The following is a 23,105-nucleotide window of genomic DNA, read 5'->3' as shown; positions in this document are numbered from 1 at the left end:
GCATTACTAATGATAAAGGATTTCCTAAAGAGGCGCTCCCCCCCCCACCCCAAATAGCAGTGAATTGAAGATGCGTTTACTTGGCAGATAACAGGGAAACTGTTCTGGGCATAGGGAGCAATGATCATAGATGCACAAAGGCGAGAATGGGAGGAGTAAGGAAGATTGAGAAGTACATAGGGAGACAAAGACAGTGTTGGGGAAATGGCTACAGGATATGTTAGACAGTAGTCCAGCCATTTGGTTATTTTCAGCATAACCACTAAGACCAGTTGCTTCATGTACTCTGGGAGAGTATGTATTCTCTTTATCACTGCCAACGTCATCAGAAAATTCCTGAAGAATTTGGCGAGAATTTACAGCTCTTGCCTATGTTTTGATTGGTGTTGGGGAGAAAATTGTCTCTGTGGACAGTGTGTGTTGATAGCAGGTCTTGATGAATACTGCGGACAATATATATATCGGAAAGGGTACTTCTTGCTTCCGTCATAGCTATGACTATCGATTTGATCTTTTACAGAGTAAAACATTTCCTTGATTTAACATCTCCTTGATTTTTGATTGTAAATATTTATTTCTCAAGTTCAAGAGTTGTAGGCTATGCCTGCATTGTCTGGTGGAAAAAGCAAAGCACTGCAGCTGGGAGAACTCCGTTCTGTTTCCAGGTCCGCTACATACTTGCTGCAAGTCTCCTCACCTCTTTATACCTAATTTTCTTTATCTGTAAAATGCAGATTGTATACTCATTACTCAGGGGTGCATGTTGAGGGTTCATTGATTAATGTTTATAGAGCACTTGCAGATCTTAGTGAAGGGTGAACTAGAGGTGTTAAGGATGTTAAACCTAATGATTAACCATATACAATGCTGGGAAGGGAAATGTAGCATGGAAGAACTTGCTGAACATTTGGTTTTAATGTTCCAATGCCTTGTGCTTGTTTATTTTGAGTACAGAATCTTAAAGCTGCCCAAGAAGAAGTGGAAAAAGCCTTTGCAATGACAGAGAGGGAGAAAGTTCTAAGAATGGCTGTCGAACAAAAACTCTCTGGAGTTACAAATACACATCTGAAGGAGCTGGATAGTATTGCAGAACTGCCAGAAAAAGACAGGTCAGACGTCTATTGATAATCTTTCTAACTAATGGAAAATGTTAATTGTTAAAAGGTGATAAAAACAAACCAGTCAATATGAAATAGATTTTAAGGGCTTGATCCTACTCTCAGATATATCTGAGATCCAGGAGCGGTTAATACCTGTGTTGTAAAATGAGCTGTTGAACAAACCCAGCAACCAGTGTTACTAGCTACATGTTTCATAGGAAAATTGAGCCTTAAATGTGGTCTGAAAATGAAGAGTGGGTGAGGGCATATGACCTAGAAATGCATGCACTGCTTTAAAGCATGTTCGTGGCCACATTGCTTTTTATCTGTGTGCAAGAATAATATACTTATTGAGCCATTGCTGAAGGGGGGGAGGGGGCTACGATTTGTATGTTTGTACCCATTTCCTGCTTTCATGGTGTTCACATGCTATTCAATCCCATTGACATGTCCATTGAGGTTAGTAATTGTAGCAGGAGTAGAAAATACTGTGCAGCAGTTTGGACTGTAAATGCTTTGGTTAGTTTTTGGAGGTCTTTGAGTTAATGGGAGATGAAAAGTGCATGAATCATGAGTTGGTGACCATGAGGTAATGTGAACATGGGGACAACTTGGGGCGGGGGGGGAAGGGGGAGGAATATCAGGTTCTGGGCATTTTTCCTCTTTAGAATTAAAACTTCAGAGGGTCTGTGAATATCTGCGATAAAAATGTATATCTAGTCAGCAGAGGTCGGCCCGGCAAAAGTTTTCAGTTGTCAGTGAGAGTCTAGGGGAGCTCTTAAAATCTGTCTTCATGGGCTTAACTGTAGCGAATGTCTCTTCCGATTATTGGATGCTGAACTGCACAGCTGGTCCACACTATTAACAGATGGAAGGTTACATTTGTCCGAGTCCTTTAACTTTCTGTGTGTGTTCTTGGAGTAGTGTCTAAAACAGACTGCTGGACTAATGACAGGTTTAAGTGTGATATTTCATAAATTGTCAGATATAAATGTTTTATACAGTTGGAAAATTGTGAATCTGAACTCTCTAGTGGTATAAGTCATTAACTTGCACTAATAAGTCTTGATACTTAACCTTAAATCATGCTGTACTGAATACAAGAAATGCTTGATAATTCCTGAGATGTTCAAATCGGGTAAAGCGCTAATTTCTAACTCTAGTAGCTTGTGAGAGAGCAGCTGCTAAAGTGTGGGAGAACAGGGTGATCAGAATGTCTCAATTTTTATGGTCCAGTATTGCATTGATCTACTAGGGATAGATGCTTGGATGCTGGATCAGCGCAAATACTTTTGGGCGTAGAAAACTTGAGAATTAATGGAGAGAGTTTACTGTAAGGGCTGAAATATTCACTCTGCATGGGTTTGGCAATGTAAGAGTCTAGGAACTTCAGTCTTGAATTACAACCACAACTATGTGAGGCTACATTTCAATTGTTATTCCACCAAACACTGGTGGTGATCCACTGCTTTTGCTACACGGCAGTGGATCTCCAGCTCTTAGTCTGCAGACCACTTCATTGGAGAATGCATCTGTTGGACCTACCTGTACTCTCAATCCCTCGGTTATTTGATCAAAAGATTTTATTTTGTAGATTATCAGGAAGAACTCGGACTCCTAGTGGTCCATGGACAGTGGTTTGGGAACTGCTGTTAAATGGGGCTGAAAATTCAACTGTGTTGTGTTTTTTATTTTATTTTTATTTTATTAAATCAATAGAAGCAAGTTAGATGCGATACAAGCACTTGAGTAAGGAAGGGACTGTAACTGACATTTGCCATCCCATTCCATGCAAAGACATTAAGATTCTAATGTGCTCTAGCTTACATACTTCCTTCCAGTTATATTTTAATATATACATGTTCTGCCATTCATTACTTTGTGTGTGTGTAATATAGAAATTGGTAGGAAGTGGTCTGTACTGATGACACTCTTAAATATTAGAGCATTTAGATATAGCACTCTTCATGTGGAACATGTTAGGATGAAAGGGTTAAGCATTTTACTTTCTTACCAGTACACCTCTACCCTGATATAATGCGACCCGATATAACCCAAATTCTGATATAACGCGGTAAAGCAGTGCTCCGGGTGGGATGGGGCTGCGCACTCTGGCGGATCAAAGCAAGTTCAATGTAACGCGGTTTCACCTATAACGCGGTAAGATTTTTTGCCTCCCGAGGACAGCATTATATCAAGGTAGAGGTGTACTTGAAGAGAGTATTGTTGCTAAAAAATAAAAATTATTTTTAGATAATTTTGATTCTATTAGTTGCTTGCTTTAAATTTTCTGATTACTATGGAGGGAAAGAGGGGGGTTGGTCATTTGAGTTACCAGTGCTCTTTGTCCTATGGGAAGTTGCCCATAGAATCTACCACAGTGGTTTGGTATTTAATTTTAGATGATGATGCAAAATTAATATCCACATCTTGTAATTTTTTAGACTTATAGAGCAACTGTCTCTGTCTCTGAAAAGTAAAGAAGCTATAATTCAGCACCTTGAAGAGGAAAAGTCTCAAAGTGAATCTTGTGATGGGAACTTACCTGCAGAAAAAATCAGAGAACTTACTGTTGCTTTGAGGCATGAAAAAGATAGTGAGATAGAGGTGAGGAAACTGACTGAAAACTTGACCGTTACGAATCTCACATGGTTTAGGATTTTAAAGGTTTTAAGGATAACTGTAAATAAGTGACCAGAGGCCTCCTCCACCCTCTAACTTCTCCATCCCAAATTCCTTTCATTGGTCACCTTGTAGTTTTGGCAGCCAGTATTGATCACTACTACACTTCATGCTTTTCATTGTTGAGATGTCACGTCACAGAGTTTTTTTTTCATTGTTGGGGGGTAATTTTATGTTTTCTACACAATTCTGTAGCACATAATATGTCATTGTCTCATAATAGATATCCAAAAATAATCCTCTAGATGTTTTGAGCTGAAGCCAATAGGCATGTAATTCTTATTAAGGCTTTCCCCTTTAATAGAGAACTCTCCTTATGTAATACAGAATATCACATGAAAGTTAAAATGATCTCTTCACTGTTGTGGTCTGGATGGGAGGCTTTGATAGTAAAGGTAGGCATAACCAGGTCTCATGGAAATAGAGAAGGCCAACCCCCAAATTCTACAGAGGGAACTATCTACCAGTCACCTGTCTATTTTACGTGCCTTGTGGAGAAAGTCAAACACTATCTTGAATATTGGAAAACAGAAGCAAGTCTTAAGGCTAGTTTGAAGTCTTCAAGGCTCTCTTCAAACCATAAATGAGGATTGATCTACCCTGGCTTGATTTGATCAGGAATATTATTTTTGAGGTTCATCGGGCTTAACATAGTTCTTTTAAAATCAGTTTATGGCATGAGGGCCAAAATCAGTTCCTTTATTATTCAGTGGCCGTGGCTATATCCACCTTAGAAACAGTATTCTTTTATCAGGGTGTAATAGTGATGAGAGAGATTTGACTGGTATTACTGGTACAATAAATAACCTTTACTGCACTGTCCTCTTTAAAGCAGTGGTTCTCAAACTTTTGTACTGGTGACCCCTTTCAAATAGCAAGCCTCTGAGTGTGACTCCCACTTATAAATTAAAAACATTTTTTAATATATTTAACACCATTATAAATTATGGATTCAAAGCGGGGTTTGGGGTGGAGGCTAACAGCTCACGACCCCCCATGTAATAACCTTCTGTGACCCCCTGAGGGGTCCTGGCCCCCAGTTTGAGAACCCCTGTCTTAAAGATACTTAAAAGTATAAGTTGCTGCTGCTGCTGCTTCTCTCTCTCTCTTTTCTGGGGAAAATTACCCCCATAAAGTCTTAATTAAAATGGAGCAGTTTTTAGTAAATTGACTTCGAGTGTGCCCTGCTGTCATAGATAACTGCCCCTTTAAAAATGCATTTTTGGTAACTTGTCAAGCAGAGTTGTCGTGTGTCATCAAGGAAAATGGCTTTCTTTAGTTTTCCATAGTACAATTCTGTAGAAAGATCTCATTTGGGAAAGTTGTTTTCTAGAAATCTACAATATAGTCTTGTCATAATGTTGGAGTCCTATAGCTATAAATTTTATTAACTACCTTGGTTTGGAGGCATACTCCTCTTAACAAGCTCCAAAAGAGAGTCTGGATATGAAGCACTCACTGTCTGATTTTTAATGATTAATGATGGAACCCAAAAGCTTTAAGTATTTTTACTTCAGAGTGACAACTATTCTGTTCTTATAGGCTATTAAAATGGAACTTAGAAATGAGAGAAATTGCTTTGAAAAAAAAATCCAGGTATGTTTAAAACTTGTTTCTCTTTGAACGTTTATAACATATATGTTGGGGAGTCTTTTTTTTTTTTTTGTATGTGTTCTTAGACGTAAAGCGTGAGTAATTCAAATTGGATTAATGCAGAACCTTTGGCAAGTTTTCTTTTGTTGTATTAGGAGACAAAGCAAAGGCTCAGCCTATTTCCAAACAGCAAAGTAGATAGGAGAACTCCTCAAATATTGAGATAGTATGCTTGATACTCATGCCCATCCCAGTACATCAGCTTTCCTTCATCATATTCCTGTCACAGATCTGTAAGGAGACCTCTTAGGGTTGGTCTATAGTCTGCTTTAATGGCTTGACTAATGAGATGTAAGAACTGCATGAGCTAGTGCATTTAATACATACTGTGCATTTATGGTGTATTTTAGTATGAACTTTTTAACTTAGTGCAACCTAATGTAATCTATTTAGTCTCTTCAAGAAGAACTTCGAGAGAGGGAGAATGAGCTTAGTGTTGAAAAGAAAAATGGTTTGAAAAGGGATAAAACCATTCAAGGCCTAACTCTTGCATTAAAAACAAAGGAAAAAGAGGTATGTTGATTGTATGTTTCTGGTTAGAAGTATCCAGGTAATTTGGAACGAATCCATCGGAAGCCACTGTCTTTCAGTTGATTTGAGTAGGCCTTGGAGCAGGCCAGTAGTGCAAATTCAAACAGTTCTATGGAAGACTGTAGGTCATATTTGCTACTTGAAATCAGAGTGTGCTGGCTGGAGTTTTGATAATGGCCATGGAAAAAAGATACATTTCTGAGCTGATACACTTGCTCTTGAGAGATGGGAAAAGAGAGCTGCTTACTGAATCCTCAGAAGCAATTGTAGACCTGGCAGAAAGGCACAAGCTTATAATACCTTGTGTGGTGAGAATGAGCTTAATATTAACCAAAGCCAGGGTAGTGGGGGCCACCTTCAGATATTTGTGGAACATTGTGGACATATAGCACAAATTATTGAACTTGTATGTAGAGTTATTGTACTGCTTTCTTTATATATAAAGCTCAGTTGGGCATTTTCAGGGTTTTTTTTTGTTTACCTTTTGTGTGAATAAAGAAACAATTTGATCATTTATTATTCAGCTCTGCCCATTCAGAAAGATCTTTGTTTTGACACTGTCACTTTGGGGATACTTGTATTCATGCATCCATGAGTATTTCTTTTGTCTAAAGAATGAAGAACTTAATTCTGAAATTGAAGATCTAAATGTTTCATTGGCTAAGGCAAGAGAGGCCACACACAAAGCTCAGATACAGAAATTCAAGGTAAGATACAAACAATTTCAATTGCTTTTCAATATTTTCATGCAGAAGGTGCACTGGGTGAAGAAACTAAAACTAATTTAAAATGTTTAATTGTTCTAATTGTTAAGCAAATTGCCTAAAGTAATTCAGTTTAAATTATGGAACACTGAAAGTACAGATGTCTCATTACTCTCTTGTTCCTCAATTCTTTTTCTTAATAGCAACTGTGAGAATGAATAATTAAATTAAAAAGAGTAATCTTTAAATGTAAAATAAGAATAGATTTTCATAAATTTCCAATAGTATGGAGGCATGGGTAGAAACTCCATAATTTAGGTGATGTGTAGAGCTTTCTTATTTAGTATAGGAAGAAAAAAAAATCATTAGCTTTGGTAAACTCCAGTGATCAGTTTAAATTTGTTGATGATCTCACAAGTATTGACACTACTCTGGGCCATGCCAGGGAAGATAGTAGCCACTCAAATTCTTTCTTTTCTTTCAACTCTCAACTGGTGGTGCTGGGTAACTTCTCATCCACCACAGAAGTCTTTCTTGAGGGTTTTTGCAGAGTTCTTTTGTTGTTTGTTCTGTTCGCGTATATGAGACCACTTGGGAAGATAGTGAAAGATTTTGGGCTGCATTGCCATAAGTGTGGTGATGGCACACAGCTGTCTCCTTTTCATTAGCAGACTAGGAGTGGGTGTGTGAGACTTGGCGTTTTTGTTTTATTTTGTTTTTTGTAATAGGTGTGAAATGTTTATTTTAGAACAGTGTAATGTTTGTAATAAAACAGTGGACGTTAATAACTTCCATGTGTGCAGAGAAGAAAAGGACTTTATGGTAGTTCGTGCAATATAAAGGGCTCATTTTATGGAACAGGAAGCCCTTGGTAAAATGAATATTGGACTTAAAAATAGTTCACACAACCAAACATCACATCTTATCTTATTTTTTATGTTTGTGCATTTGTCTTCAATCCAAAAACTAATAAAACACAGATTCCCAAAGTGAGTAACTAAAATAACACTCATTAAAAACAGAAAATGATGTTCTGTCATGAGGTTCCCTCTCTTCCTGATCTCTGTGGAAAGAGACGCAGGAGTGTTATATGTGCTAATGTATGTGCACCAAAGCTACTGAGGTATGTCTACACAGCAAAGAAAAACCTGTGGCTTGAGCTTGCTTGGGCTGTGGGACTCTCCCATCCTGCATGGTCCTAGAACCCAGATGCCATCCCAAACCCAGAAGTCTACACAGCAATGAAACAGTCCCACAGCCTGAGCCCCATGTGCCCGAGTCAACAGCCATGGGGTTTTCTTTGCTTTGTAGATATACCCTGAGTGGCCTGAATCTTAGTGACTGCTGGCATTTTTGCTTTGAATTACATTGAAGCAGTCACAATCTAATGAAACGGGAACTTTTAGCTTAAAAATTAGTATTGCTCTATAAATTGATCTCAGAAATGAAAAAAAAGTTTTAAAAAAAAAAGCACCACACTAAAATTGGTGTAAATTCAAACTGTTATCCCCAGTTCTGTTTCAAATAGCTTTTGGCCTCTGAATGGATATGTGGCTTTACACGTTGGAACCCTTGCAGTTTTATACCCGTAGAGTCCCATTTAGTGAAATACGGTCCGGCCACCCTTCCTTTTATAACTTCAGTCTTGTGAATGGTGTTTAGTTTTATAAAGTTGAAAACTAAACTATCCTATCTGCAGAACCAACGTAGCATGGTGGGTGGCAAAGCAAACCTTTCCCCTCATTATCATGCCAGATAATTTCAATACTGCATTGAAGGGACCTCTGCTCTGGGTCAGTCAGTAAATCAAGCTGCATGGCCCAGTCCTTCATTATCATTTCTGCTGTGATCATTAACAAGAAGGCCAACTACAGTGGTGCATATGATCTGAAGTGAACGGTGACTGCCTTCCAGTTCATATGCACAACATGCTTATGACTTGGTCACCCCTGATAGCCTCGATTGAAACTAATGACCTGCATGTGAAAAACTTTATGTACTATTATCACTTCCAAAAGCCCCACATTATTCTCATTTTCACTCTAGACTCCTTTGCAGTTCAACTTTTATTGTCTAAACCTTAGTTATCGAATTACTTGTTATCCCAACCTGGATCTCATTGAAGGCCTTTATTACACTGAAAATTATCTTAATTACCCCAAAGAAGGTAATGTTCCTATGCTATTTGGGTAATTGATATTGCACTGAATTTTGCAAGTTGAATGAAATGTTGAAGAGAGAAAGGGGAAGAAAAATAGGCAGGAGTGTAGACCTCTGAGCTTCATAAAGTACACGTACAGACTATGAATGCTGCTTTCTCTTCTAGGGTGCTGAGGATTATCAAGCTCTCTTGATGGAAAAAGAAACCCTCCTAGCAGAGCTGCGTTCCGAAAACCTTACAAAAGATACAGAGAACCGTAAACTACAAAGGAGGATTAAAAGGACTGATCAAGAGCTAAATGATTTGAATCTAGAGAGAGAGAAAATGGAGAGGGAACTGGATGAAGCACAACTACAGAAGAGCAGAGGCGACAAAACCATTAATGTTGTTATCACATTTTTCTCTATTTTTTTAAAATAGTGGATGAAGTTTAATCTAGCATGTATTTCCTTTCTAATATATTCACTTCTGCACTCTAAATTTCAATTGAATCGTTCTGAAAGTTAAATGCAAGTGTCCAAAGTCAGTCTTCAGAAGGACATGGCTGAGAGGATTAAGACAAGTTTTGGGGTGTATCTTTTAAGTTGTTCTAACTGACTGGGGCATGTTCTTCGGATCTTATTTTTAATTAAAGCCCTCTGGTTGAGTCCTATATAAAATCAGTAAATAAGTGGTAAATGGAAAAAGTTGATTTTTAGAAAGTCTCAGTCTTCCTGTAGGTAGAATCTCTCATTTATCTATAGTGTACATTTATGATGATTTTGTTATATCTGTCAGGCTACATATTTTGTAAATTGTCTTAAATTACACTACTCTAACTTTAAACTTTTTTCTTTCCAGCCCTGTTACAGTATGATCCAAATTATTTAAGGGTTACGACCTTGAGCTGAATTCTTGCTTGTTTTGACCATCACATCTTGTTCCCTGTAAATTCTGTACTTTTTAATTTCTGTTTCTATTTGTAAAAATCTCATTAACAAAGGATTGGCTGCTCACAATCCAAAACGAGCCTTAAGTGCTGTGTCTGTTTATTAATTTCTCTGCAGCTCTCTACTTTAGGACCTTTCACCTTGCTTTCCTGTCTAGACTAACACGTTCTGTTTCAGAAAGCCAGGCTCCTGCAACAAAGTGAAAGAGCAGGTTTCCTTCTTTCCTTATTTTGAGTAAAAGGCTGTGCCCCGTGCTGCGTGCCTAGCTTAAAGCACGACTTTGTCTACTTGTGTGTCTTCTCACGTGGATTTTATTTTAGTCTTCTCACCCGCTGCTTCAGTGAGGGCTGGTTCTTCTGTTCTGGCAACAGCATAAACAAAGGCGATGAGCTTTCTCCATTGGGCATGGTCAACTCATAAAAATCCCTATTGCTGCCTTTAAGCAAGGTCTGACCTTGAGCCACGTTGAATTACACAGAAGACAGAATGAGCTTGCATCTGTAGACAAAAAAGATTGCATAGACAGACTGAACTCTGTTTATTATTAAAGGGTGTATAGTTACATAGGGACAGGCTAGCCATATGAAGGTGTCGATGAGGTTATGCTCTGTATTAGAGCAGCTTCTGCCACTGTTAAATGTTCTCTGCTGGGGGCACTGTACTCCAGTTATTAAAGGCCTCTCACTGTACCAATTACATACGAAATTTGCAGTAGACCTCTTGCAATATTGTTTAAATCCAGTAGAGGGGTCTCTTTCGCTGTATAAACAATATACCGGTATATTTTTCTCTACAATATCCGTTTATTTTAGTTATAGCTTTAGTTTGATCTCAGGTGCGGTTCATTTGCCATCGCAGAATCTCTGTCCCTGCTGCTCCTTGAAATTTCTTCTGTGTATTGAGGATAGAAAAAAAAGAGAATGGATGATTCCTGTCATTACAACAGCCATAAAAAGCACATTTTATTGATTTAAAGTATTTTATCTTCAACTGTCTTCTCTACCCAGAACCTTCATCTTCTCTTAAGGGAGCTAGAATATAAATGTGTACAGGAAGGACAGGCTTGAGGGGGGGTTCACATAGTTACAGCCCTTGGAGAAGTCTGTTTGACTCAATTATAGCCAAGTTCCATGTAAGTGATTAAGTTCCTTGGGGGAAAAGTGTCCCTGCCAAAAGATGAACAGTCTTAAAAATTACATCCCTGATCTACTCCTACTCTTAGGTAGTTTCACCACCTCTGCTTCAGTTTCGGAGCTGCAAGTACATTTGGATATAACATAGCCTATGAATTGTGGCTCACTGAGTAGAAGGTATGTGGGAGTAAAAATGTGTGCTAGAATATCTTGCTCCTTGAGAAACAGAAAACCATTTCACTGATCTGATGCAAACATTTTATGTGAGCAGCCTTAAAGCTGTTCTATTATTATTTTCAGATGGACTGGCATACAGTTAAATAGACAAAAAACTAACAAAATGGACCTGAACTGTATAGGAACCCTTATCCAAATCCATAGTTAGATGCCATTTAATCTCTTTCCTGTTTTTACATGTTTGGGATATTTTTAATGACCTTTCACACAGAATAATCATCATAATCTATTTCTGTAAATAACAATATCAAAACAAGCTAGTGGGATTCTGTGTCAAAGAGAGAGAGGCCCATGAGGGGTGCCTCCACCCAACTTCTGACCTGGCCAGTATAGAATGATCAAGGACATATTTTGATAGAGTGTGGGGTAGGCTTGTGCATTGGAAAAAGTGGAAAAGATCAGTTAAGTTTAATATGTGAAAGACTGTTGGGATTTGTTCATCCAAACCATCAACATAAATCATTAAGATCTTCCTTATGATGAATAGGAATAGAGACTCTCTTCAAAATGGCTACTCTGTCCTACTTTCATATCCTTTTTGTTCAGTGGATTGTTAGCTAGCTTCAGCTAATTAAAAACAAAACAGGAACATCAACAACAAAAGAACATACCACCCCAGCCTTCTATATTAGTTGGCACTTAATCATCTATTTTTTTTTGTCGTTAAGAGGGAACTATCTTTAGACAGTATCCCAACATTATCAGCTCTGCATAGTTTAGTTGCTAAAACAATCAGCTATTGAGATACACCTTGTTTAACAAACTGCTTCTTATAGAATGATCAGGAATAAAGATCAACACATCTTAATTATCATGTGCATCAACTGTCTGTATGTATATACAACATGGTCTCAATATTAGGTAAAATTCAAAATCTATGAGTTTGTTCAAGCTGTAATGGTGAAATATGTTAAATAGCTATTCTACCCTGTTTGAAATACAGACCATTAAGGTATATTTCTCAGTTATAGTCATATTTGATCAGTTGGTTGGGAAGTGCACAATAACTCATTAGCCAGAATTTACCACTCGCTCTTCCCTCTTGAAATTAAACTGAAAGAGAGGTTTCGAGGCTTCAAGCCTTAATTGTTCACCAACCTGTTTCCCATCTGACAAAGACGGGGAGGCACTCACTCCTGTGTTCAACTAATATTAGTTATGTTTCAAATTCATTTTTTCTAAGTTCAATTAACTATCATTAATCATAGGAAAAATCCCTTGAGACAGAGGTTGGCAGAAAGCATTGTAAAGGGCTGTAGCTACCATATTATCCATGTAACTCACTGTATAGAAACCAATAGACTTTCTCCTATTCAAGCAATCTACTGTAGTGAGGGGTAGTTTTGTGTGTTATAGAATCCTAGCCTATGCAAAGAATATAATTTTCAGTTCCGGTCATGGCTTAGTCTAGGAGGGATTTGGAAATCTCATGGGCTGAACTACTGTCTCTACAGATGAACACATATAATCCTTTTCATTCTCTGTTGAGGAACCACTACATGTTGGCCATTCAAAATCCCCCTTCCCCTTAGCCATTAATATCTGTTACTCCAGCGAGGAAGCAGTCTCTGTCCCTTTCTTGACAAGTACAGCTTTTTACATCATGTAAGGAGGAAAAAGGTTCTTTTCTGTCCATGCCTGCTTATGACTTCTCTCCATAAAGCTATCTCTGACTTCTCTTTATCAAAGCTAATACGTTTCTGGGCTCTAGGAGAGGGTTAGATCTCAAGTGTTTAAAGTCTTAGCTGCCTAAAACAAAATGAAGATAATTTATTCATTTAGTCTCCAAATGTAGTGGGGAAAAAATGCAAAAATTAAAGTCAAAGTGTGAGGTATAGAATGCATCACTAAACTCATAGCTCTTCAGTCAGGCCTTGAATGCCAATTTACATGTTGCAAATGAATCTGATTGATGTGACCCAAATAAGGAATTCCATAACTTGGAGACAAAGGCAGCTACAGTCATGCGATTTCATACCACCTTCAAAAAGGTCATTCTGTCTCTACCCTTGAAGCTGTATTAATGGTCAGTAAGTAGGTGGAAATGGACATGCATTTGAGGAATAGTGTATGTATGAGAGCGATGGTGGTAGTGCCTTCAGCAAACACAAAGTTTGGGACTGATCCTGCAGTCCTTACTTAAATAGTCTCTATTCCAAGCTCGTAATCCCACTGAACTCAGATGGACTACTTGCATTAGTTAGTTTGCAGATTTGGGGTCTGAAGTGGCTATTAGTGATTTCTTAATGTGAGTTCCAATATTAAGCTCAATAAAGTAAAGCAAAAGGCAGTGTAAATAATTGGTATTTAATGCACAAAACAAAATAATAAGGGTCTGATGTGAACTTGCATAAAGCAAGTAATTAAGTCAAGAAAATCACACAACTTAATAAACAGATTGCCATTAAAGTATAACCATTGTTATTTCTCTATACTTAGAATAGGAAGTAACTGTGATGTGTTAAATACCAGTCTGGGTAAATGTTCTTTATGGGTGACTACTGTGTGTGCAATATGCAAAATATTTAGAACATACGGTATTTAACACATACACTTCTTTAGTAATGAAAGTTAAAATAGTGTTCCGTAAAACTCATCTGGCTCTACGGGGTTTTAAAAACGGTTAAAGTAACGCAAGCTAGTGTGTATTTTAAATGACATCAAAGCAATTTTTGACAACTGCTCTTTTGTTGGTATCTTCTTCCATTCTATTATACAATCCTTGCACTGAGCATTTTTGCTCTCTACTGTGAAATAAGAGTTGTCAGACAAGATCAATATAGAAACAAGACCACTATAGGGCACAAGGTGCCCCTCCTTCCCTTCTTACTCTTGAAACTTCTAGCAAAATCACCATAAACATAGTTTTACATGGAAGCAACTAATGATTGATGCTGGAAGTAGAATGGGGGAAGAGGAAGACTATGAGAAACCAAATTATTGTTATGTTTTTTTCTCTTGTCCTATGCTGCTTCTTTCCTCCATGCTGTGACTGGAATCTGTCCAGTAATAAGATACACTGTGCTGGTGCTTGATCCTGCAAACACTCTCCCATATATAGTTCCATTGTTTTCAGGATCGATCCCTTTAGTGGTCAGATGTTAGGAAGTGAACATGTTTGAAACACACTTTGTCCAAAGACTTCTGATGGTGATGCACCCTCTTGACCCCACATGTAGCCTCACCTGTAGATGAAGGACTTCAAACAGACAAGGGAAATGATTGATAGGAGAATTAGGAACGTAAATAGGTAGAACATATGGAAGTTTGTGACTGTGTCTCTGACAAAATAAGGGGGAAGTATTATTTGTATTACAGTAGTGCCTAGAGGCAGCAACCAAGATCCTGGTCTCATTATACTTGCCATTGTACATGGATCCAGTTAGAGACAGTCCCTGTGCTGAAGATCTTACAGTTTAAATAGACAAAACATGAATTTGACGGATGGGAACCTGAGGCACAGAGTAAGTGAGGGTCACACAGGATGCAATTATGGAGCCCACTCCAGTGCTTTAATCACAAGACTAACTTTTCTTACCTGGTTGGTGTCTAAAGCTCATGCCATAAGGGAAGGGAAATGTTTTAACACTTCTGCCTTTTGGTTAATGCAAGAGCAACTAGTAAAACAACCTTAGTGCAAGGTTTTCCATGGTGTGAATGGAAGAAGGAAAAGATGACAAACTGAATTACCACTAAGCCAGTTTCTCCTATTTCTGGCAAAGGCGTAAAATTGCTTTGATTTATGAAATGAGTGTTCATGCTGACTGACAGTGACAAAATGTGTGTGTGTGTGTGTGTGTGTGTGTGTGAGAAAGAGATTTTCTACTGCCTTTGAGTCCAGTCATTCTGAAGGAAAGGCATTAAGACAGTAATACCATAGATTAATGTAAGACAGTATTGACACCTCACTCTTAAAGTTTTATTGCCTAAACTTTATTCTTAAGATGCTAAAAGGAAGACAGTGACTTGGATACATTCTTTAGAACATTCAGTGATAGGAGTAATTTAAAGCAATGGAAAGTTAAACTAATAACATGGGTTGTCACTCAAGTTTTTTATGAAGCTGATTTTCTAAATATTCGGTTTCATCTTTTTGTAGGACCTTAGAAATCAGCTAGAGAAATTACATGGTGAAATGATTGAGAGAGAAAAAGCAGTGGAACATCATTACAATATTCTTTTGAGTGAAAGCAATCAGAAGTTGCAGAGTCAAGAACTAGTTATCAAGCGACTAACAGACAGTGTCAATCAAAAGGATCTATTGCTTCAGGTAGGTAGACTTAAGCTGAAATGAAAAAATGAAAACTTATCACTTGATTTTTGTATGAGGAATGATTACAAAATCCCATTTTTGTTTGGAATTGCTGTTGATTTTCATGATAATCCTCTACTTTTTATAACATTGTATTTGCAGAATAGATACATAGCTGTGTGGCTTTCAACAAGAGTTCTTATTCAGATTTATGAAATTTATGGCGGGGGAGGGAGGAAGCTTTGCCAGTGTTCATGTAGAGATTTTGCTGTTGTAACAAGGTGCTTTAAAAGCTTCCCAAAGCATCTAAGGTATTCATAGAAATGTAGTGCTGGAAGGGATCTTGAAAGGTCACCAGGTCCATCCTCTCACATTAAGTCAGAACAGGTGTTTTTCTAACCTCATCTTTAAAACCTCCAGTGATGGGGATTCCACACCCTCCCTTGGTAACCTGTTTCAATTTGCTCCCCAAAAACTAGAAGTTAAGGAATGGGTATTGATACTGAACTGCTCTCTCATCCTTATGAGGAACTCCCTTCAAACCGGGGCTAAGGGACATTGATGGGCAGCTCTGAGGATGCCTGTAGTGATTAAACATATTCTGTGGATAAAAGATGCTCTCTAGCAAAGACAGTAGGAATTGAGGGTGTTTGCATCTTACAGGATTGAGCCCAAACTGAGTATCATCCTTTAGTGTATCAGTGCTGCTAATTTGGTATTTTCTATGCTCCCTAATTTAACTATTTAAATATAAAAGAATTTTGAACATTTTGGACATTAATGGCAATCAAAGAGGGTCAATAGGCTATCTTTTTCTCTTGTTGTGGTCTTACATTGGACTTTCCACCAGACAACAAAGAATGTACTTGAAATAAGTTGCTTTTGAAGTTTGTATTAATTGTTATACATTTTTTGCACTAGTAATACTAACCTTTGCAGGATTTTCATTCCATGCATTATTTTGTTTTGCTAGAAACTCGATGCAGCAATTAAAGAAAAGGATGTAGAACTTCAAGAACTTATGAAAAAGTGTAAAAACCTTTTAAAAGCTAAAGAAGATCTTGAGTTGAAGAATGAAGACTTAATAAAGGAAAAATGTGCTTCCGAGTCTCAGCAGTCAATCATCAAGATTGTCAAAGAGTTGGAGGTAAGTTTCACTCAACCTTGGCCTCTACAGATAAATAGAAACATTGGGCCTGATCTGCCTCCTATTGGAAATCACTGGGGATTTTCCCATTGATTTAAAAAAGGTGGGATCAGGTAAATTGTAATGAACCTATATAGCATAGGGCAGTGTTTCTCAATCTTTACAGGTTGACAGCCCTTATTTTGGAGGGTAAAAACATACTATAAAAGGAGTCTTTTATTTTATGTAAGAGTAAAAAGAGTATCTTTGATAACAATGGCTCTACTTTGTGTGTGTTTCAAGAGGCTGTTTGCGGTGCTTTTGTAACCATGTTGGTCCAGGTCCAGGTTTTTAGAAAGACAAGGTTGATAGAAAGAATACATGACCTTGAAGGATAAGGGAGTGGGGGAGTGAGTTTTTCTTTGCTTTGAAACATAATACAATTTTCAATACCTTGTGACCTTTTTTGACCTCTTGGGGGTTGTGATCAACAAGTTGAGAAACACTGACATAGGGTAATAGAATCAACCCATTATAATTTAGGGTAATGGAATTAGCCAGTGTAAACCAGGATTAACCCATTAAAATTAACTCAGTTCAGGATTACTATAATTTGTGCAACTGATGAAACTTTTGTGTGGCAGGAGGAAAGAAACCAGCACTTGATTAATCATTTCATCATATATTTTCTCTAATAGCTGACTTCATGGTCTGAAAAGTGTATATTACTATTATTGTTTACATCAGAGGTCGGCACCTTTCAGAAGTGCTGTGCCGAGTCTTCATTTATTCACTCTAATTTAAGGTTCTGTGTGCCAGTCATACATTTTAACGTTTTTAGAAGGCCTCTTTCTATAAGTCTATAATATATAATTACACTATTGTTGTATGTAAAGTAAATAAGGTTTTTAAAATGTTTAAGAAGCTTCATTTAAAATTAAACTAAAATGCAGAGCCCACCGGACTGGTGGCCAGGACTCAGGCAGTGTGAGTGCCACTGAAAATCAGCTCGTGTGCCGAAGGTGGTATGCGTGCCATAGGTTGCCTACCCCTGGTTTACATAGTACCATAAGCATACTCTGCACCAAACACTAGTGAATGATGTGAAAATACAAGTCTGTGTCCCAAACAATTTAAAATGTGAAGGCACAAGCAGGCAAAATTCTGTATAACGCAGAACAGAGAGTTGTATGGTCACTGTGGCTAGAATATTTCACTGAACGTTTTAGGTTTTTGGACATGTTACTGAAAGAGGAGGAGAAGGGAGCTTGGTGTACTTCTAACGGAAGAGGAAAGAGTGTACAAAGTTGAGTGAGCAAAGGAGACAACAGGAGCAATCAAGAATTTTGTGGACAGTTGGGGCAGGAGATGTAGGTGGAAATGAAGGCAGATTTAAGGAAAGAATACTGTACTAAGTTAAAAGCAAAACTAGTACAGAGACTTCTGAAGTGGAGACATGTGGTGAGAACTGGAGGATGGCTAGATAACATGGCAGTCTTTTTCATTTGACAATATAAAGAAGAGTTAGGATGGCTTATACTTGTCGCCAGAAACCTGAGGTCATAATACAAAATCACAGTATATACATTTTGGTTACTATATATAGTACTCTGGTACCAGCAAAACAATCACACACAGATGTGAAGTTTTTAATCCTATTGTGAGACATTACCTACTGTCTCTGTCAATGTATGTTTTTGTTCTTTTAGTGCTTTTATCGTGTACAGGTAGAGAACAAATAGGCTTCATTTGAAGGCATACATTAAGTTTCTTGTCTTTTTCCTATTATTTCCGAGAAGTGTTTAAAATCAAATCTCCAAAAGGCCAGTTAAATAGATCAACAAGAAATGCACAGCCACTTCCAAATAATGAAGCAGTAATCACTTCACTTGTTTCAGTGTACCATTCATTAGTGAAACCTGCTCAAGGACATACACCTGCTGTGCTATGTAGACTGTTGAATTAATTCCCTATGAGGGTAACACCACCATTTGCCCTGGGCAAACCCAAAATGAATTAGCAGGGGACACATAAGCACAGGCTGGGACTTAGTGGATGGGTGGTAAAATGTATCAGTGTTGGTTACAGTATGCGGCAAACCCATAAGCAGAAAAAATAAAACCTGTGAAAAGTCAGAGATTTTGCCTCTATAGTTATCTGCAAGAGAAACACATTGAACAAAACCGACTACACTTCATTCACATAGCTGCCCCCATGAGGAAAAAGTAAGATGCTACAATGGTGGACTCACACAGAATTAATGAAAATGAAAACTAACTGCCCCCTCTTCAACCCTACCGTCCCATACAGGTGTACAGCCAGAAACGAGAACAATGACAAATGGAGCTATGCATAGTAATGACCCAATGCCAACTTCTAATCACTAATCCATTCTCTTGTGCTAGTTCACTCCTTGACTGAGAACAATACCTAATCAAAACCCATTCTCCTCTCAGCTCCACCAGTGTCGAAGATCGCACCCTGGAAGAGCCCATAATGGCATGTTAATAGTAGATCTTTGGACACTGATTATCCAAAGCTGTGTTCTCACTGGCTGATTTGGCCTCTTTGATGAAGTTACTGAGCTGCACCGTCTCCCAGCCAAGTGCGCAGTTGGAATCTCATCACCAATAAATACAAGACACTAAATCCCATATTTTAGCCTAGCTGCTGCTTTAAAGTTTAAGAAACTAATTTGGGAGGTGCTGCAACTTAGCTCTTAATATCTTTTTACTTTAAAAAAGTAAAGATAAATTTTAAAGCAACTCATCTGAAGCACGGCTGGGTGCCTTGGCCAGGATGGGAGAGATAAAAGGCAGTTTCTAACTGAAGTTTGGATTCATGAGCCACAGTAGTGAGCTAGTGGAGAGAGAGCGAATGTGTGCACTGGTAATTAGGTTAGTCATGCAACTGCTGACTCCTCTGATATCTGTGAAGCCTCAGAATGATGCATTGTGGGGTTTACCACTAGAGAATGCAGAAATGCAATGGACTACTATGTAATTTTGAAAATATTTGTTATTTCTGTACTTAATGCCCTTTTCCCCATTCTCGCCACACCGCCGTGTTAGTGGGGCCATTTGTCACACAAATGTATTTTAATTCAGTTGTTCGAACTTTGCAGTTCAATTTAGTACGAACCAAAAGCAACAGAATTTATGAGGTGAGGCTCTTGCTCAATCGTTTAGATATGCTTCCGGGCTCTGGTGTTAAAACAGGGTTCCCATTTTGTAAAGCATGTGCTTCAGTAACTGGGGTCTAAATTGATTTTGTAGGTGTAAATAAAACCTGTATAATTATTGTAATATAGCTTTTCTGTGCTAATGCACCTTTCCAAGAAAGTGAGCTACTTTATACAACACTTGATGCTGACATAAGAAATCTCGTTAGGTGATACCCCCATGGTAAAACTGACTTCTCTGCTGGCACAAAGCACATTGCAAATCCTGTCATAAGCTCATTGTTTGTCTTTTGTTATAATTACTTCAGTATTTAGGGAGTTAATACTGTGTGATCAGGGAATTGAAGAATACCGTGTGCATACAACTGTGGTGTTTAATTTGCTGTAGTCAGAGAATTATAGTCAATGCACCAAAGCTATTGATATGGCTCGAGGATAGCTGTTGATGTGTGCCCTGAGAATTGGAATTGAGGCAGTTGTTGCAGTACTGCAGACGTGTCTCAACTATTGAAATTGATGCAGTGTGCACTTTGTTGCTGAGTCATCGTGACTATGGAAAGTGAAGCCGTTGACCTGTTTAAAAAAAACATGTGTCTTGTCTATTAAATTGTGATCAGCACATTGCAATCATTGCATTCAGCCTGTTGAAGCTGAAGTTGTAAATGCATTACCAGGGAGGTGATTCAGTTCCTGATTTTGGTGACGTGAGCTTATGGCTGAAAAGAACCATCTTTTTGAGGTTGATGTCCATGCATCATCACACTTAAATGTGCCGTTTGTTCACTACCCTGCATGTGGCCTGATGATTGAAATGGGCATAGTTAGTGCATTTACACATTGACTAACTCCCCTGTACAGGAATTTCTGCCAATGGAGTAACACCTCTAATGCATATATAGCTCTGCCTTACAGAGCAGAAAAACGAGACTGGTGCTTCAAGCCCTCAGCCTTACGGCATTTCCAACTGTTCTGAATATAACATGTACCAAGAAGAGTCACCAATAGGAACAGTTGTTATGCCATTCTTCCTCTCTAGACAGAGGACTCGGGGATATCTGGCAGCGCCGCTCTCCTAAGGGCTCCACACGGTTTGTCTGAGCTCATTTCAGTGCAATCTTGGAGGAAGCTGCCAACCTCTGGGTGCCTAGTCATATAGGAGTTAGTCAGTGGGGAAGCGTAGGTTCTAGCCCCTCTCAATCGTTCAGACTTCAACCTGCAGACGTTTCCAAATGACTTAGATTCTGTTAGAAAACTCTCTTTTGCTTACATGAAGAAATGGGATACTCTTGTGACTATGCTGTTGTGTTACCTACTGTGGAAATGTATATCCTTTCCTTCCATCACTTGCCATTTAAGAAATCTTTAGAGGGAAATAGCCTTCCAAGTCCTCTAGCATCTCTACTTAGCAATGGATTTTCAGACTTGGGTTCAGACTTGAATGGATTAGGTTGCCTCCTTACATAGTCTTTTGGTGAAAGTTTAATATTTCTATCCTACATGTCTTGTAGCTATCTGCACTAACGTATTTGCCCTAACACTATATGTCAAGAGGTCAATTTTGGTTGAGAGTCAGTATCTCTGCTACCTCCTATCGTATTTACTTTATTGATTATACCATGTCTCTTTAAATACAGTAGATCTTGCTAATCTGAATACTTCGTTGTTTGTGGATATAAATTACCCTTTCATATATATCTTGCAGTAGTGGCCAGAGACACCAGTCAGGAGAGGACCACTACTGTGGTAGGGCATAGTACAATCATATATAAAGATATAGTCCCTTTCCGAAAGATCTTATGGTTTTAAAATGATGTCCTATCCTCTTTTCTTAGTAAGCACTGTTAAGCAGATTCCTATAATGAGGTCTGAGTGGATCAAAATATTTTTCAAACTACAGAATGAATTGAATGTTGAATATTTGCAAAGTATGAAGTTTTAGCATAAATAATGAAAAGTAAACTGCAAATGTCCCTTCTTTTGTATTGGTTACTTTGTTAATTTGAAAAATTCAGTAATTTGCAACGACTCTTCACATCATTAGTATGAATTAATGAGGTTCTACTGTAACTGGGTCCTTGTTGCAATGCTTTGCTTTGGGATTGTAATTGGAGTACTAACAGCTGGTTGAAATCCACAGTGTAGGTTTCTCCTCTGTTAATGATCTGTTCACTAATGATAAAGTGTCTCTGGAGAATGTAGTTTCCAAGCTTGTGGATGTAATATGGAGAAGTCAGAATTACCTTTAATTCTTGTTCTCTAAATGTATGTTGCTATAATAGATCAACTCTTAATTTTCTCCACAAAGCTGGAGGATTTGATTTTTGCTTTCTGTATCTTTGGTCAAAAAAGAAAACTGATGATTACAGGCACTAGGAGTTGTTATTCTCCCTCAACAAGACCAGAAAATACAGTGGTTACCATTAGAAAATCAAAATTTGCCAACTGATATCCCACAGCTACTCCAGTTACTTCCTGTTCTGGGCATGGGGAAACTTCTGATATTTCAGATATTTTTATGTAGTAACTGCAAGCAAATGTTGCTGGCAGCAGGTATGCCACCTGCTGAAAGGGACAGCTGAGAACTCAAAAATCATAGAAATCTCTCTGAGGCACATACTGGAAACATAGATTTTTTTACAACAGCATGCCTGCAATTCTTGCTCTCAAAAGGTAAATCATTTGTTTTTCTGGAACAGATATTTAAGTATCTGACTCATAGTAATCAGGCTGATTGTTCAGGAAGTTGACTCAATGGATGCATGTCTCTGACATGTTCAGCCTTTGTCAGCTATTTACAATCCCTTTTCTTAAATAATAGAACAGGGGTTCTCAAACTGGGGGTCAGAACCCCTTGGGGGTTGCAAGGTTCTTATACGGGGGGGATCGCGAGCTGTCAGCCTCCACCCCAAACCCCGCTTTGCCTCCAGCATTTATAATGGTGTTAAATATATTTAACAAAAAAAAAAAAAGCATTTTTAATTGATGGGGGGCGAGGGTGGTCGTACTCAGAGGCTTGCTATGTGAAAGGGATCACCAGTAAAAAAAAGTTTGAGAATCACTGTAATAGACCAAAGTTTGTTGCTAGACTCCCCTGCCAATAGAAAGTTAATTTTATCCAAAATACAGCAAGTACTCTTTGAACCAGAGATGCCGACTCTGTGGGTGCTCCGGGTCTGGAGCACCCATGGAAAAATCTAGTGGGTGCTCAACACCTGCCAGTGGGCCCCACCAATCAGCTCCTCCTGCTGTTCAGCTGCGGGCAGGAAGTGCCTGGGATAGGGGGAGAGGGAGGAGCGGGGGCAGGAAGAGGTGGGGTGGGAAGAGGTGCGGCAGGAAGAAATGGAGGTAGGGTGGGCCTTGGGGAAGGGGTGCAGTGAAGTGGGGGTGGGGTCTGGGGTGGAGTGGGGGTGGAGAGC

At 38.5% G+C, this 23,105-nt stretch overlaps 1 protein-coding gene across 4 annotated transcripts in view; it reads left to right on the top strand.

Annotated features, from left to right (window-relative positions):
* Positions 1-23,105, top strand: part of CDK5RAP2 (CDK5 regulatory subunit associated protein 2) — a 99,031-nt gene that overhangs the window by 14,409 nt on the left and 61,517 nt on the right. For all 4 annotated transcript variants that reach the window (XM_039506079.1, XM_039506078.1, XM_039506080.1 and 1 more), the window contains exons 7-14: positions 955-1,109; positions 3,545-3,707; positions 5,325-5,378; positions 5,829-5,948; positions 6,581-6,673; positions 8,997-9,215; positions 15,230-15,400; positions 16,356-16,529. In XM_039506079.1, the coding sequence (XP_039362013.1) occupies positions 955-1,109; positions 3,545-3,707; positions 5,325-5,378; positions 5,829-5,948; positions 6,581-6,673; positions 8,997-9,215; positions 15,230-15,400; positions 16,356-16,529 (1,149 nt within the window). The remainder of the gene's footprint in view (positions 1-954; positions 1,110-3,544; positions 3,708-5,324; positions 5,379-5,828; positions 5,949-6,580; positions 6,674-8,996; positions 9,216-15,229; positions 15,401-16,355; positions 16,530-23,105) is intronic.

The sequence above is a fragment of the Mauremys reevesii genome, linkage group 19 (genome assembly GCF_016161935.1).
Source record: "Mauremys reevesii isolate NIE-2019 linkage group 19, ASM1616193v1, whole genome shotgun sequence".
Lineage (NCBI taxonomy): Eukaryota > Metazoa > Chordata > Testudines > Geoemydidae > Mauremys > Mauremys reevesii.
The sequence above is the reverse complement of the archived record's forward strand: the minus strand, read 5'-3'. Positions and strand labels throughout refer to the sequence as shown.